General features: G+C 40.0%; 1 protein-coding gene across 2 annotated transcripts in view; it reads right to left on the reverse strand.

Annotated features, from left to right (window-relative positions):
* The window catches only part of MED27 (mediator complex subunit 27), a 95,347-nt gene extending 78,282 nt beyond the window's left edge, over window positions 1–17,065 (reverse strand). For both annotated transcript variants that reach the window (XM_086625106.1, XM_086625105.1), the window contains exons 1-2: window positions 16,855–17,065; window positions 14,122–14,266 (exon numbers count right to left, since the gene is read on the reverse strand). In XM_086625106.1, the coding sequence (XP_086481232.1) occupies window positions 14,122–14,266; window positions 16,855–17,060 (351 nt within the window). In that variant the 5' untranslated portion in view covers window positions 17,061–17,065. The remainder of the gene's footprint in view (window positions 1–14,121; window positions 14,267–16,854) is intronic.
* Between the last annotated feature and the right edge of the window lie 929 nt (window positions 17,066–17,994).

Below are 17,994 nucleotides of genomic sequence, written 5' to 3' on the forward strand. Positions count from 1 at the left end.
ACAAGGTACACAAGAGGGATGGAAAGAAGATGGTAGTAATCTCACTTAATCCTAACACAGCCTCAGTTCAGGTTCTTTAGGCTGGGGGGGGAGCGGGGGAATGCAAGGAAAATGATAAACACTCCATAGTATTTGCCAGGCAAAATGTTCAATTTGGAATCGAAAACATATTTAACAGCTCTTTAAGAAGTAAAGCTTTCATGTGGTGTTAGATGTTAGCTCTATTTCAGCTGATAAACTGTGCTTTAACAAAATACCCCAAAAGAGGCTTCTGGATGGTGTTTGTCCACAGTGGGCTCAGAAGTGAAATCAGCAACCGCGAGCAATCCTCGGACGCAGTGTCTCTCTCAGATTTCTCAGAGCACTTATTCCGTAGCACAATCCTCATTTTACAGATGGGAAAACAAAGCCCTGCATAACAAAGTGCCTTGTGAAACCTCATGCAGCCAGCTAAGGACGGAGGAGGGAAGAGGACGCAAAACTCCAAAGTCCCTTCAGTCTCATTATGAACTTGGCAACACCATCACTCCTGAAACCCTCACCCCCCCACCAGAAATGCTTTGAAATGTCCACACGCAGTACCATCACACACTTGTGTTCACACAGTCAAACAAATAGCAAGTTCTTCTTTTCTTCTACAAGCAGAAATTCATTAACTTCACTCCATATTACATGCCAGGGTGTCCGAAAGAACCAGAAAATTTGAAATGAAAGTCAGCTTTTGCTTTACCAGGCACAAGAGAGCTTACAGACTTTATCGACTCTGTGATCTATGAAATTTCTACAAACAGCTTTGGAAGAGGCACCAAGCAGTGCAGCCAACCCCAAAAAAAAAAAAAAAAAAAGTACTGAGCAAACTGAAAATGCTACATTGAAAATTCTGAAAATACAAGATTCGATTCCAGAGTAAAACTGAACCATAAGGCATCCAGAGAACTTGTTAAGTCTGAGTGCAGAGACAACTGCAGAGAAGACTCTAAATAGAACCCAACTGAAAGCATATGGGCAGGGCAGGGAACATTAGAATAAAAATCTAACTAATGGTAAAACACACAGTAATGTTTTTTCTTAAAAGTCACGTAGGAAGAGAAACATATATGCAACCTCACTGAGCGATAACCTCGGGGGAAGGAGGCAGCTATTACTCTTTTAACTGCAGCTTATTTGATACAAAAGTGACATTTTCTCTGAATGAAGAATTCTTTTAACATAAAGAAAAGCCAACTTCTGAAATGAGATAGAGCCCAGTAACACTGCAGTAGTTGAGAATGTCATGATTTCCATCAAAAAACTGTTTTGCAGAGATTAGGAACAGCTGTTTCAAACTGAATTAGACTAAAACTGGAAACAAGCTGTCAAGACCCAAAAAATATATTTTATACATAAAAGAATGTATTTGATTCAGCTGTTTTATCATGGTGGTCAGCCAAAAGAGAAATAAAGCAACATTCTGAGATTCCAGACGTTGTCGCAAAGACTCTCTAATTTTTAACACTCTTTATGTAGATTTATTCCTTTGAGCATTTGGAAAAGGAAAAATGTCAAACAGCTCATACCACAGATTCTTGAATATTTTCAAACCATGGGCAGCTTAAAACAGTTTAAAGACACCTGAGGAGTCTTTCTGCTCTAGTCCACATTCTCTGCATCTTCTGTAGCAGTAACAGGACGCTGCAATAAGGAAAATATACTCAATTGCTGTTGACATGAAAAGATTGAAATAATTCACTTTAATCCACCGCTTGTGAGTAACAGTACAGGGGTACAGCTCCTTTTGTGCATGCTTGCAGATCCTAGGAGGCTTTTAGTGGGTATTTTCAATATCAATTTCCACAGAAATTGCAGTTTCACATAATGAGAAGTAAACACATCTATTTTAGAATATACTGTAAAATGTCACACCTAGATATAGTTCCTTTGTGTCTAATGGCCCATGCAGTATACAGCACACCACTTACACCACGTTGCAGCCAGTTACACAAGCTAAGAGAATCCCAATACAACCACCAATTAATCAAGACTGGTGCTGGTTTCAAACAGAACTGTATCTTCCAAAGAGCAACTCTGAGCATCAAAGACCCCTGTGATTTTATTACATGCCGTCAGATGTTGCCATTATACCCTACTTCCCAACCAAATCTAAAGTAATCTGGAAAACAGCCTTAGCATTTCAACGTGTTCATTACTTTTCATAATAATGATATATGCTAATTCTACCCAATAAGTATATTAGCTATCACTGTCAGCATACGTGCTTTTGAAGAAAAGTATCTGGGAACAAGCTAATTCATGAGCACATAAAAAAATGCACACTCCAAGAAACACATTCTGAACTCACTAAGACACCAGGCAAGCGTGCCACCGCGGTCATGCGCCACTGCAACTTTCGGATTACTCACACGGCCTGGCTGTAGGCACTGAACTCGAGTAGTTACGTTCTCAGCAAACTCAGTGGAGCACCACGGCATGACTGAATGCTTCACACTAAGCCCAGAACCTTACAAAAGAACACAAGCAGCTAACTGCTGCTCAGGACACACAGACTTTTGATCTTTCTGTGAAAAGATCAAAAATGTGAAGGACTAGCACCTGGTAGAATCATTCAGCTTTCACCAAATCTTATTTTATTAATTCAGAGGACATCTTTTTCTAGGTATACTGGATCTGAACAAATGTCAGTAGGTAAAAGATTTTACGCATGTTTTTTGTTTCTTGTGCAAGTGGGAGCCTCACATTCAGGCATTTAAAAATAGATACGATGAACTGCTACACATGCTTGGGCTATCTTGTAATGGCAGAGAAAGTGGTAACATGTACTGATAAGTCATCTTTATCTCCAGAACTTTAAGATTTTATAGCTCTACTTCATTTAAATGATAGCTCACACCAAGAAGATGTACCAACAAGAAACGGAGTTAGAAGTGAAACAGCTCTGAGTGCCATGTTCATATTCTCTGATCAATCCCCAAACCTGCCCAACTGTGATGCTACTCAAACCTCTAGGAGTGCCAAGATATGTTTCTGCAACTATCTAATACACCTGGCAGCGAGCCATAAAGTTACAGAGGCTACAATTCTTATTACCACATCTAGAATACTGTTTTTCCACATTTCTACTTCCAGCTGACCCAAGAAAGAATATAATTACAGAGGGCAGGGGGGAAGGAAAACACCCCAAGTCCATTTCTCAAGAGGCAGCATTTTACAACAGACAGAAAGTCTTGGTTTTCTATAGACGAGTCATTTATCAAAGGTCCTGCAGTGAGCAGAACAACAAATACAAGCATCCCTAAAAGCCGGGTCACATATCCAGCCAGATCTGAAACAAAGTTCACCTGCAAAACCAAACAATTATTTTCAGAAGAATGTAAAATGACCACATCTACTGAAGAGCGTGGACTTCATTAATGGCTTGCATAACATTAATAGTGAAATCTTACAACTTTGGGGAGAACAGACAATTTGCTTCAAATTATCACGCAAAATTTTATTTTATTAACAGGAATATTTTGGAAAGAATGAATTCACTCTGAAAGGTCACCCAAGATCAACTGAACATCACCTTCAATACACCTCTAGCCATGTTAAAACCAAAAACCAGACACATGTGAACAGTAATGGTACTGATATCATGGTCTGTAATTTCTTATTTACACTCTTCAATTGCCACAGCATCAGAGCCACAAAACAACACTCCTGCAGGGCAGGATTATTCTTTTCTTCCAGGAAAATAAAAATCAGTATGCATTGATCTGAAGAGGCAAGGGATTTCAAGAATAACCACAGACCTTCTAGGTTACATACCTTCAACATCAGAAGCTCAGTATTAACTACTGCTGAATATAAAATTGTTGCCTCATTTTTGCCAAATGTGCATTTCCATGAAGCAGTAGCCAAACCAGTGGTCTGAATTACACTTTGAAACATACAGCTCCTTACACAGACTATTTTCAAGTTTATTAGCTTTTAGGGCTATTTCCATGTGTTGTAGCCCAGTTATCAACAGTATCTGATTAAGATATGATGGGGAAGAATTGAGTATTGCTTATATCCACACAATTTAAATCATGCTGTGAACTAAAGGGGCCAACTTTAGTAAGTCCAAAAGAGAACTCCAAAAAAAGATTAGAGAGACGAGCACACTTCTGCATTATTTGTTTTAATAACAGTCACACAAAAAGACCTAACAGCAACAATAGTAGAGAGCAACAGGGTGACATCATTAAATTTTCCATTTTATTTGATTTCCTCTAGAAGCTATAGAAAAAAAAACTAATCTTTTCCATATAAAGAATACCAATGGGATGCTTATCACCTGTATCAGTTATTTTATATTAGTGTTTGTGTTCCTTGAATGCCCTTCATATGAAGGTCCCCAAAGACTTTACAAACAACTTTAATTTGCCTCAAAGAAAGTGAGACACAACTTTGAGTCTCTGGAAACATGATCTGTGCTTTCATGGTGGCCGCCATCCACTGGAAGGTAAGTCAGGCTTTCATCACCAGCAGCAAGTCAGTCTGAGCCACCAAGAGCTGGGATCATAGAATCACAGAATGTCAGGGATTGGAAGGGACCTCAAAGGATCATCTAGTCCAATCCCCCTGCCGGAGCAGGACCACCTAGATTGGATCACACAAGAATGTGTCCAGGTGGGTTTTGAACATCTCCAGAGGAGACTCCACAACCTCTCTGGGCCGCCTCTCTGCGATAGCAGGCAAATGTGAAATTGAAAGGAGTGCCAGGTCCAAGGGTTTCTTACAATGCTGCTCTTCTTCAGCAGTCCTACATATTTGTCAATGAATCCCTAGACAACATGGATTTCCAGTTTTACTTTGTTGTATTTCTCAACTTCTAAAAGTAAAGCCTTTTCTTCTGATGGTTGTACCAGGACTTATCCATCTACGTGCTGCATTTCTGTGCCTGCGCATGGCTTAGTTTCACTCAAAGCCTGCTATTACAAAGCCATGCAGTTTTAACCAATTTGGTTTGATGACCACATTATACAGCTTAGAAAGGGAAAGTGGTCACTGACTTACAAATTACAGAATTCAGTCATTCAATACGAACTCTATGAAGAGTTCTTGCAGAGGTAAAAAAAGGAGTTAGGGGAGGAAGAACGAGGAGTGGGCAAAGTGCTTTGGTTAAAATACAGTAACATCAATCATTTCCATCCTGAAATAGGCTAACAGCTAGAACATTAATACTTATCAAAGAAACAGGAGAAAAAAAAACAACACTCATTAGCAAATAAAGGTGTTGCAAAGCATTAAATAATACCCACCAGCTGACAAGGGGGCTGTGATTTATAATAGTCTGTATTGATATATCACTTCCCATAATTAGGAAAAGCGAGACTGGTACTGCTTGCAGCATTATTTTGATCAGAGCCTTGAAAAATACTGTTGAATACCAACAAACACTAGGCACAACAATAGAAAAACCGTATCACGCTCTCAGGCTGCTTCAAATTTGGAACAAAGTATTCTAGCAAAATCCAGTAAGAAATATAACCTCACTGCACAATAGCATCTTAGTATGAATTATTACTATTCTAACTCTGGGAAGATCACAGATAGAAAACATTCAAACTATATCACAAACAAGACAGAAACAAAGACTAATTATTTCTCATGTTTTTAAGCAACAAGTTATTCATCATCACTCTTCTCTTCCTGAAGTAACAAACTAACCTCAGTCTACTAAAATGCCAAAGAAATTCAGCTAACCTGCAAAGGAAACATACTGGCATAAGGAGGCACATGTGGCAAATTCTCACCTGCCATAGCATCTTTCTGGTAATGCAAAGAAAAAAAGAAATTGGTGATTTTCATTTCCTTTAGTTCCAATTATTAGATGTCAAAAACACTTTTATACTTATGCATAGTAACAATAAAATAGTTAAGATAACCCTGGGTTGGACTTTTATTCAAAACCAGCACAGGAATTGCAGGCAAAGTAAGAGCCCAAGAGTCCGGACGCCAGGGACTCCCAGCTGAGGAGGGAAGAGGCACCCTCCAAAAAGAAGATGGACGGACTGAAGTTATCCACCTCCCACGGCCCCACATGCTGCCTTAGGCAGGATCTCTAGGGAGAATAAAACCCATCCAACATACAGTAGCTGGTGATTTTGCCTCTACTTTTACTGTTGCTATTATTATAAGCTTCCCTGGTTTCATTATGGCTGTCACTATTTTAACTATTTTTCCCTCTCAATATATTCACTACTTTTTTCTTTTTTTTTAAACTATCATTGCATAGCTCAGAGACCCGAAGAAAAATACCTTTTTCCTTCTCCAGTAAAGTATACACAGATTATTGTTAATTCCTGCCCCTCTCCTTATATTTTGGTACAAGCACTTTTTTCCTCCTCACTGATTTTTCCAGTGCTTTTTCCCTCAGCACCATAAAATCAAGGATAATTTGCACACTGCCTGAATTTGCCACCCGTGCCATTGCTGGTCACTAAAATCAACCCTGGAATAATAAAAGTCAATATTCTCCAGACAGACAACTGAGCAATAATTAGTAACTACAGCAGTTGGAGGCAAAGAGGTAACCACCTGTTTCTTACTCACATTAAAAAAAAGAAAAAAAGAAAGAAAAAAAGAACATTAATGTAATTCTGAACAGCAAGGGCATTTCACCAAAACATTTGCCTAAATTTTGCACACAATTAAAAGCCCATGAAGGGCATTTTTCCAGACTGCCATGCAAACAACATTAGTCACTAGCTGTATAATATTTGGCATCTACAAAGCGTTTCTGTCCAAAGAACCCAATGCACTTGAGACACATTTAGACTAGAAACTCTCCCAAGAAGTAGGTTAAGTATTATTATCCTGTTTTATCCATAAGAAAAATGAGGCACAGAAAAATCATGCATCCTGTTCAAGGTTACAACAAAAATTAATAAAAAAAGCAAGAATAGAATCCAAGTGGCCCAGCTCCTATTTCGTGCCCTGCGTAGAAGAAAACACCAGTTTGCGCATCATTCATTTCTCCAGTGACAGGAATATAAACTCCCATGGCTTATGGGCACAGGAAAGTAGTCCCCAGCCAATAATCCCCAAGTGCCCTTCCATCCCGCTCCCTCTATGAAGCACAGATTCTGCTCTTACCAAGCAGGTTAAAATGTGCCCTTCAGAGGGCATCAGAGATTCTTGCACTGACTTGTCACTTCGCTTCAATTAAAATCTTAGTTTATTTTTTTCACTTGTTCCTTTCTGTAAGCAAACCAAAGGATTTTGGTCGCTTCAAATCTTGTCTTTAAGTAACTTCTTTAGAGCTCCTGCTCACTGAGAATATCAGCATCTCAAGCTGCACCACTAACCTTCCCACTCTTGCCCAGCAAGCACAGGTGATCTCCAAAAGCGGCCTCCAGAAACAGCGGGCAAGCAAATGACCCAGCCACCACGGTACAGTTTTCCTCAATGCCACACATCTGTCACTGATATTGCAGTACACCAATTTGGGTGGACGAAATCTCAGCAGAATAAGCTGGATCTCCATGCAACAGTATGTCACAATATTACAACACCACATTTTTGTAGGAAAAAAAGTCCTGAAAGGACAAAATCTTGGCCACCTGCCTGAACTTCCAAAGAACTGCCAACATAATAATTCAGTTACATTGTCCATGCTACTGTAAAACTACATTAAATTCAAAATCTTTGAATGCATCCAAAATTTAAAATTAATGTTCCCTGGAATGAACACTTCATTTTACAATAAAGTTGAACAACAACAACAAAAAAATTACTTCAACAGTGTTCCTCTATTATGGTTAACATTTAATGTCATTTATTGTCACTAAACTCAATATTTGTGTCTAATCAATACTAAGCTAGCAAGGGCAGTCGTAACAAGCCTGGACTTTCTCTACAGGCTCTATTGATTTCTTTTTTTGAGACCTACAACAAACACAATTTATACAAATAATTTATCAGGGAATACATCAAAATAATTTAATAAGCAAAACCTATATATTCCTTTTCTGTTCTACCATGTGAAAGAAAATCATTTTGACTCATTAAAGGTAATTATCTCAACAGTTCGATTTTAAATTTATGTAAAAATAAAGAGGAAGCTATGAAGTAGCAACTTTAAATCAAAATATCTTTTCGTATATTTCAACACGCAGATCAACAGTAATTTTTTTTCCATTTTGTATGTGCTGGCATATTACTTTTAAATAAATTTATGACAACTGTCCAGCTCTGTTCACTTTGAATATTTACAATACACTGATACTGTAAAGTTTATGCAAGTTGCCATAATCTTCTTTTCATAGATGAAAAAATTAAGTAATTTGATCTAAATCCTACTCACTTGGAGTCACCAAATCAGAAAAGTGATTTTTTCCTTTCTGCTTCAAGTGGTATGTAACAGCCTTCCCAAACGCGTAGTTACCGTGTTTTTTAAGTTCCATCTCACGAGGATAAAACAATACCATCTCCACTCACACCCACCCACCCAAGTTCAAACTATGGAAGCATTGGAATTGAAATATAGTAAACGGACAAATGCCAGTCTGAAACTGCAGAGCATACAACACTTCTTCAGTGAAGTTAAAGTCAAGGAAAAAATTTAAAATAACATCACCTGTTCTAGACTGCAATTGTTCTAAATTTCCCCCACTTCTACTGCTGTTAATATTATTTGAAAGTCTGAAATGAACTCTTTAGAGCAAGGAGAGGGTGTGGAAAAAAAAGAAAGACAACTTACAGAACACAGTATTTTCACTTGGGTGAGTAAAGTGTGCTAATACCGCTATCACTCCACAACTCAGGGAAGAGAGTTTCCACCTACCCATAAAACACAACGTTTCTTAAGTCTGGTCAAAAGAGTAATTCTCCAGTGTTGGTTTGGTAGTTGACCCACTTTGCACATCATCTTCGAATAAACAAACAAAAGCAAATAAGCAAAAAATCTCTACCAGCAATTAAAGCACAAACTACAGGGCGAAAGTTGCCCTAGAAAAGCACTGGCCTTGCTCAGCGGACACAAAACACGCTGGATGTTTTCTGTTCCGCTGGAGTCAACGGAAACACCTTCCGTAACAGACACTGCCTCGGGCATGCACAGGGCCACAGTGTACAACTGCTTTGCCAAGGGCAAAGCGGATGAACAAACACACCACAGGCAACAAATAACCTCACTAAAGCAGCAGATGGAAAAGAAAAGAAAAGTTCATACCACTCAAAGAATGAGTTCAAACTCCTGCATTCCAAAAACCTGCACCTTATCCCGACTTCCAGCATTACCATAGCTGAACCAGGCAACCACGCCATCGCAAGCTTTACCAGACATTTTATATATGGATAAGTATATAATATTGGCTTACTCATATCATCAACAAGGATTCCCCCCCCCCCCCCCCCCCCGCCAAAACCCCTTTGTCACCTAGTAATGTGAACAAATACCAAGAAACACACAGTTGCTTAGTAAATGATGCTTTTGTTCATGAGATCATGGTCTCACCTACTGTGGAAAATGAGAAGCACCCAGGAGCAAGGAAGGACAGCATAAAGGGACTTGCTACGGAAGCGTCCTGAAGAGCAACAGAAGTGAGGTCACATCTTTTTTCAAAAATCAAAACTTAACCAAAATTTCAGTCTAATTTGTGAGCAGCTTTTAACAATTCCTTTCATCTAAACTTATAGCAAACGTGTTCTCCCCGGCGGTAGTTTCCCATGAATTCCAACAGAATGCCAGCAGCAAGCAGCTGGTAGTGACAGGGAAGGCACCAGCACTCTGCAGACCAAGTCCTACTACTCCAAGTAGTACCAGGCCACGCACAAACAAACCAGAAACCCTTCTGACTGCTACTGTCATCTTCGATTTCAGCTGCTCAGACACAACAATCATACTACAAAAAAATTCAACGGCTGAGATGTACGTAATTACTAAAACCAGAAATGAACTACAATTACTAGACAGGGACAGTACACATTACAAAAGAAAAAGCAACACTACTGATTTCTACAAACTTCCTAACTTACCAATAATACTTCATCTGCATTACCCATACAGAATGATAGCTCATTTTTGTCTTACTTAATATCGTATCTTCAGTATTACATCAGAGGGCACATACAGATCCTTCTGGGAAACAGCACTTCAATTGTAAGGAAGAATAACTCTTTTCTTACATAAAACTGAAGAGGAGGGGAGAAAAAAATTATCAAGGAGACCTAAATACTGTTCCATGGCTACTACACGCCTCCACACACCCCACAAAGTAATTTAGTTGTATGATTTCTACTGATACATAAAAGAATCTAAGGCAAAGAAGAGAAATCATTTAGCTCTTGCTTGCAATAAGATCAACTTCTTGTGTTTTTTAGCTGTGGCTTGTGAGCTCTGTTAAACACCTGGAAAAGTAAAGTTCCTTTACAGCTGCCTGTGTATGTAATTAATGCATCTGACAAGCTGTTGTGTTCCCAAACAGCTGCTTCCATTACATGGACAACTTTACCACCTGCAAAACTATTGGGTAAACTACAGTAAGTAAATATCAGGATAGCAGGTGCTAATAAATAACAAACACTGCCAAGATAACACCCTTCTGTAAGGAAAGTTTTAACTTTTCCCACTGTACTTTTCCATACTGCTGGAGCAGACAACTTAAGATACTCGGAAACAGAGGAACCAGTGCTGTGACTCACAGGAGCAGTAAAATAAGGTTTGGGGCAAATATCTCTGAAATCACAATTAAATGCAATTAATCTCTCCTGCACTAAGCCAAAGTTAGGTCGCGTAGAAGTGAACCTGCTCACAATACACAACCAGCCACAGCTACACATATTAAATATGGTGAATGAAACAAGTTGAAAAGTGTCAGGTAAGTCTAATTTCCTACATTAACATTCAGATCTTGAACAAAATTTCCTCTTTATGCCTGTGAGTATGATATTCACTACACTTCCCACCCAACGCTGCTACTTAACCCAAAAAGCTTGTCCATGCATCCAAGACCAGATCAAAATTGGGCATTTGCCTGACCCAGCATCAAAACAAAACTGCAAATATAAATAAATAACTGTTCTAACATCCAGTATCTAGTGAACCACAAGGAAAGATGATTAATAGTCTCAGCTGAAGTTTAAAAAAAACAAAACTAAACAAGCCAGTACTTGCGCAACCGATTGTGCCAGAAAACTTACAAGTGACATCAGTAGATATGATCCACCTCCAGATTTACAAAACTGCTTAAGTTTTAGGTATATTCATATACTAGAAAAAGAGAACCAATTTGGTAGTACTATGCTTTAAAGATCTTCATGTAGTTTACAGTATTTGGAAGGTTACTGTCACTATATTCTCCAAAAAACTGGCTGAGATTATCATTTCCAAAGCAGAAATACTGGTACAAGTGGACCAACTAAAAATCTCAGCTTTTAAACAAACAGACTGTTACATAGGATGACTTTTTAAATGCTGGGTTTTTTTTGGTTTGGGTTTTTGGCGTTTCGGGGTTTTTTTTAACAATTACTATTTCAGGCCTCTAATAGTTTGTTCCATTTTAGATTTAAAAATCATGCAGCAAAGTCTGTTTTTTTAAATATATAGTACTACGTATAGTGCTTTGATTATTCGCTTCTCATGAGATAACCCAGTTATTACCACCAAACTAACTTATGCTTGTCCTAAAAGCTACCACCACCAGCCTCCCCGTGGTTTAAAAATAAGCAGAATGCACTGAAACACGCAGCACAAAGCTATGTACTCATTCTCCCTGTATTTCATCAACATCCTTTTTGAACTGCACCACAGTCCCAAAACCCCGCTCCATCTATCCTCCCCTGGCAGCCGTGTGGCTATTCATGCTCTCAGTAATGCATGAACAATCAAAGAGAGTTGAAAATGCCCTTATCTCAGCTCATCAAAAATACAAGCAAGCGAGCCACAAAGGGGTCACAAATTAAAAATTAAATGCAGACAGACATAAAGTGTATTGACACATCACCACATCTAAATTCTCTCTTCGAAGCAACAGAAAACACCAGGCACACATAAAAAGAACAGAAGGCAGCCAAAAGATGTAATGAAATAACACTTATTCAAGAAGTGTATTTAGCAATGAAGAATTAAGCTGCAATATACATGAGCATCAGCAGGGTCTTCGCTGCAAATGGTAAATCCAGCAGCCAATGCCCTCAGACAGGCAACGCATCTGCTGTAGGAAACACATGCCTGCTGGTTACTGCAAACCCTAGAAAGGAGCCTAGGAAAGTTCAGGAGAACCATCAGGTAGAAAGTAGCTATTTAAATATGCTTAAAACAGTATCTTTTATTTTAGCTGTAAAACAGAAGTCAAAGACAACAAAGAAAAAAAATACTGGTTTTCTCTTGGAACATTTAACTGTGTATACGAGTGCACAGGACTTAAAGCTTTCTGCTTTCTGAAATTAGAATCCAGTGTTGCAAAAAACTGCTCTTCAAAGCTCCGTAACACCTTAAGTTAATAAAAAACTCCATTAGAACAACTCTGCCAAAGCTATTTCATTACCAGCTGAGTTTACTCCAATAATGATCTAAAGTAGTAATTAAATCACTGAAGACTTAACTGCATTACAAGTTTAGAAGTTTTCACATATAAACGTGAGACGTCTGTCTTTTTTTTTGGATGTAGCAAATGAATTATTTTTTCTTCAGTGCAAATAATCTGCTGCTAACGAGAAACACAATCAAACATGAAACATTTTCTCAGTTAATAAATCTCTAATTAAAAATCCTTCCTGTCCCCCATTTTCCAACCATACCAAACTTCAGTCAATGCTGAATTCTATTAATTTGAGAAGACATTAACACATATTCGTATCCTGAAAAAGGACTGTACAAACATTGCTGTGGTATTCATAAAAACATTACTGTAGTATTCTATTTTAAATCTGAATAATACTATTGGTTGGCTTAATATATAACAAGAATTTGCCTATGAAGTACTTCTGTAGTCTGAAAGTCTTCCTTGCTCATGCATCGCAATAAATAATTTAAAGTGGAATTGTTTCTTTTAATGTCCTAAATATTTTCAGATTTATTATTCTTGCTTACTCCTGCTGTCTTGTATAAGGCTGTTAAAAGCTACAAACTCTGGAATCTCTCACTAGTAACAATTATCACGAAATAATTGATTGATCACAGAAACGAATCCATCTTTTACATTTTGTAACAGCTCATGAGTATTTCAAAGATAATTTTAAGAAAGCTTTTAAATATGTATTCATTTAAATATTTCTATTAAAATAATAAGCATGCTCAAAAAATCCAGGATGAGAACAGGCAACTTCAAACATAATGCAATGTTTACTAATTTAATAAAATCAGATGTGAGGGAATATTTTGGACCCACAAGTAGACTATGCTGAGAGGAGAAGCAAAGACCCTATCCGATTTCTGTCTCTAGATACAGGCAGCACACAGGCTTATGGAACTGAATTACGCTCATGAGAAAGAAGTTTCCTTCAACAACAACAAAAAAATCAATTTTTAAAAAATGTAAAAAACTACATCAACATTATCTGGCTTGTTTTTTTTAAAAAAAAAAAACCAACACATTACTTAAAATTCAATGCAATACATACAATCTGAAAACACCTGGTGTGCCAAAGCTGTTGAATATAAAGTTACTTCTGAGACCAGGTGCAATTGCTTTTTAGCAGCAGCAAATGGTATGGAATGGCATCAAGGTTTCTGATGATGACAACTTCCCAATATGTTTCCTTCCTAGAAATACTTTTGGAGGTGGCATAAGCTCTTGATTCTCTACTCTAATATCCCACTGCCCTCTGCTACAGTGTTTACTGCCAGATGCAAGAACACAACATACTTTTATATCTACATAAGACACTAAACAGCTAACATGGAAAGTATTATTCTGCTTGGGAGTTAACACCCCCTTTGAAAAACGAGAGCACACCTCAGAATTGCAGGAAAGTCTTCTCTCAATTAAAGCACTCTTTTTACCCTTAAAAGTACATTGAGGTACGTATTATGCTCCTCAACTTCATAACACACTCAGCAAGTTTGACAGTCTCAAACACTCAGAGGTCTACTGTATCCCAAATCAAACGTTCTGTAGGAACACACAACTAAACGACATTGATGTATTCTGTTACCTTATTTGACCATTTGTAGGCTTGAAGAAGCTGGCTGTAGAGAGGTGTTTTGTCCTGAACAGGATCTAAGCTCAGCAGTCCACTATTGTGCAGGGGGTGGTTTTCAGACGGTTTGCCAACTAGGTTGCTTAGACGCTCCAGTTCACTGAAAGAAAACGGAATGGCATTTTTTTAAAGTCAGGTCTACAGATACAAACATCTGAGATGTGCAATCCTCCTGCAGCGACAGCTATCATGCATGAACTCTAAATTAGTATCTATGTGAGTTTTAAATACCTACTCCATTTGATTAAAATAAAATAAAGAAATAACTTAACCACTGTCACTACCTGAACAACTTGAAGTGATCTATTAGTTGTTGAGCTTGGTGCTTCTAAGGAAAGAAAGTACAAGTCAAGAGTCTTTGTAAGACAACCTGGGAAGAGCCAAACTATGGCGGCTCCTGTTCACAAACGCTTCGAGAACCCAGGGCATCTTCTGAGCAATGCATACCCTCAGAAAGACTTTTTTACCCATCAAGAAGGCAGATGCCTGATCATTTCATTAAGGATCTAGAAATTAAAATTGTCCTCATAAATAAACAGAAGAACTGGCATTAGTCCTAAGCCTGTAGATAGTCCTGCAAAGTCTGTGATTACTCTCAGCAAGTATAGATATCCCAAGTTCTTAGGACAAGGAAGCATCTTCTGTTTCCCATGAGCAATTTTACATTTGAGGACATGTAGAAAATACTCAACTGAAGCATAATAATGACACTTTTCCCACAAAAAAAAAAGCTCACTGTGAAATATCTATTATTGCTTCATGTCTCATTTGTCAAACAGTACATTTAACAATAATGAAAGTTAAGTAGTTTTTAAAACTTGCATTAATCAGCTGTAGAAGACAGACTGGCAACTTTCTGCAGCTATAAACGCAGTTTTTCAAGTGACACCACTAATCAGATGCCTTTCCTTTTGACTTCTGAATGTCACATCCTACTCTGAACTTCAGAACTTCCATTAGATTAAAAGCAGGATTCAGATCCACCAAAGGGTAACTTCTGAAAATCTCTGTGAAGACAAATCCCAAACATCTCAATTTGCATTTAATGAAAGTTACAAAACCAAACACCAACTATCAGGGAACTGGCAGTACCACAAATTTCTCCATTATTAATCCATCATTCCTTCAAGTTCCCATGACCTACAATTCTAAGCCTCTGGTGCTGCGAACATTGATGAATATGCTTAGCATTTCTTGACAAAAGAATACAATAAAATAAATGTGAACAGACATAACAACTAAGGATTTGTTGAACAGGGATCCCAGTCAAAGCTTTCACGACATGAGCCAAAATCCACTGACATCATTAACTTCAATCCACCTTGGAGTATTCCCTGGCTACTTGAAATCTGTGCTTCCCAGACATGTAACAGAACATTTAACACTTACATGCTACATAAATCACAATATTTTCAGGCAGTTATGTTTCAAAATAAACAAATTAAGCATACTCAAAAATATTCCAAAAAGCTATTTTGCAAAGAATCATGAAAGAAATGGTCATGAAAGCAGTGACAAGCATATCCACTGATGGTGGGGAAGAGCTGGTGAAAAAGGAACTGATGAAGGCTGATAATGAAGCTACTCTCAGGTATGGCAGTGAGGACACGGACCGACTGCAAAGAATCACACAAGAACTTCACAGCACTGAAATACTGAATCATAAACTGTAAAGCAGAGGAGCGTAAAATACTACACGAGACAAGACAGGTCAGAGCCAATTGCTATCTGTTCTTGTTTGGGAACAAGATTTTGGGGTTATACCAGCCAATTCTTTGAAAAGTTACCAAGCAAGACAAGAAGGATAACCAAAGACCATCAAGTCTCCTCAACCTGAGAACAACAAAAACCAAAGGGGTACGACAGAAGTCTATAAAGCTGTATAACAAAATCATTCCTAAGATTGATTACCTACCATCTTTCCCAACAGAAGGGAAGAAGTAGGTAACAAGAGCAGAACAAAATAAAAATCAGCAAGGCCTATCAACCAACAAGAAACAACTTCTTGTTCGGAAGACTCTGAGCCCCAAGTCCCTGGAGGCCAGCAGACGTGCTGGGAAAGGGTGGTTACACACTCGCCCTGCCCCTGGACACCTCCCTGGCCATCGCTGCTGGCTCCCAGGAGGATACAACTGGGCCCAGCAGCCTTCTGGCAGGATCTACATGGACCATCAGCCGCAACAGTTTGTCCCTATTTGTGTGAAACACACCAGATTGAACCAAAGAACCTTATTTACCTACATTAACTTTCCAGCCTTACAAGTTCTGGTAATTAAATGGTCATTCTCGAAACACTCGGATGCTACTGAATAGTCAGAGCCTAAAAAATGGTTTGTTTTTTTTTTTAACAACAAAAAAAACACATAAGAAAAAACTCCCTGCAACCAAAAGCATTCACCTTGTCAATGCTATCCCACCGACAGCTCGTTTTTTAAAACAAAACCAGAACGAAAGCAGGCAAACATTACGAGCAGCACTCATCCCTTTGGAGACTCTGGAATGAAACACCACGGAGGAGGAAACACGCACAATGCCGAAAGGAATAAACCAAACCGTTTTCGCGTTTATTGGTCTAAAACTTTCTCTGGGAGGCGAAACGGCCCCGCCGGGCGCCTCGGAGGGGACGGGCCCGGGTGCGGGGTCCCGGCGCGAGGCGGGACGGCCCCTCGGGGCGGGCGGGCTGCTCACCCCAGGTCGCGGCTGACGGAGTGCAGGCTCTCCTGGAAGGCGGCCACGAAGCCCTTCTCGCGGCCCTCCAGCGTCTCCTTGTTCCGCATGCCATCCTTCAGGCAGTCGAAGACCCGCGTCACGCTGGAGCGCAGCGCCTGGATAGCGGCGATGGCCTGAGAGAAGGCCTCCAGGTTCACGCCGGGGCTCAGCACCCCCTCCGCCATCTTGGCGGGCCGCGCCCGCCCCGCCCCGCGCCCGCCGGGCCGCACAGAGCGCGGCGCGGGGCACGCTGGGAAATGTAGTTCGCGGCGCCGGGCCGGGCGGGAGCGGCGCGTCCTTCGGGGGCTGCGCCGGGCGGGCACCGGCACAGCGGGTCGCTTTTCAGCCTTTTGTCTTCTCTTTCTGACCTCGGGCGTTTCTTCAGCACAGGGGGGGCTGCCTCGCGCGCCCCGTGCCCACCGCCCGTGCCCAGAGCGGCTGCGGAGGTGCCCGCCCGGCCCCAGGGCGGGAGCCGGAGGGAAAAGAAACGAGCACCGGCGCGTGCGTCTCTAAAACACCTCGCTCCGTCCTCAGAATGCTTTTTTTTTTCCAGTTAAATGTCCTCTTTTCTTTTATTTTCCTGTGCTGCGCGTCACTCTCTGCTCATAATACAGGTTGTATTCCCTCCTTTGGATGCTCTGTATGGGATTTTCCAGGCATAGAGCCAGAAATAAAACTACTTAAAATAGAAATCCAGGGCCCCCGTCCTGCTGCACCTGTGCGTGGCTGTGAGCAGGCAAGAACGCTTCTAGAAGCCGTATGCTCACGGACAGGCTGCGCTCGGATTTTAAGGTGACGTGTTACAGGTCGTGTCTCAGCCATGGTGGCTGCTGAAACCAACAGGACGAGGATCAGCCTTTGGTACGGAATGTTTGCAAAGCGCGGCCAAGTTCGAGGCCGCTGTCGTAGCACTAAGTAGCACGAGTTGGATTTTGTCGGAGCCGCTCATGTTTCCGATGCCGCCACCAGCTCTTTTCACCCTCAGAGTGCAGCTCAAATAAACAGACCTGAAATAAATGAAGCGCTGCGCGGGCCAACAGTCACTCCACCCAGAGTAAAGTGCAGCGCAGGGCTAGGTTTGTTGTTTTCTCTGCTTCTAAAGTAAATAACAACCTCTTT

The sequence above is a fragment of the Tauraco erythrolophus genome, chromosome 22 (genome assembly GCF_009769465.1).
Source record: "Tauraco erythrolophus isolate bTauEry1 chromosome 22, bTauEry1.pri, whole genome shotgun sequence".
Lineage (NCBI taxonomy): Eukaryota > Metazoa > Chordata > Aves > Musophagiformes > Musophagidae > Tauraco > Tauraco erythrolophus.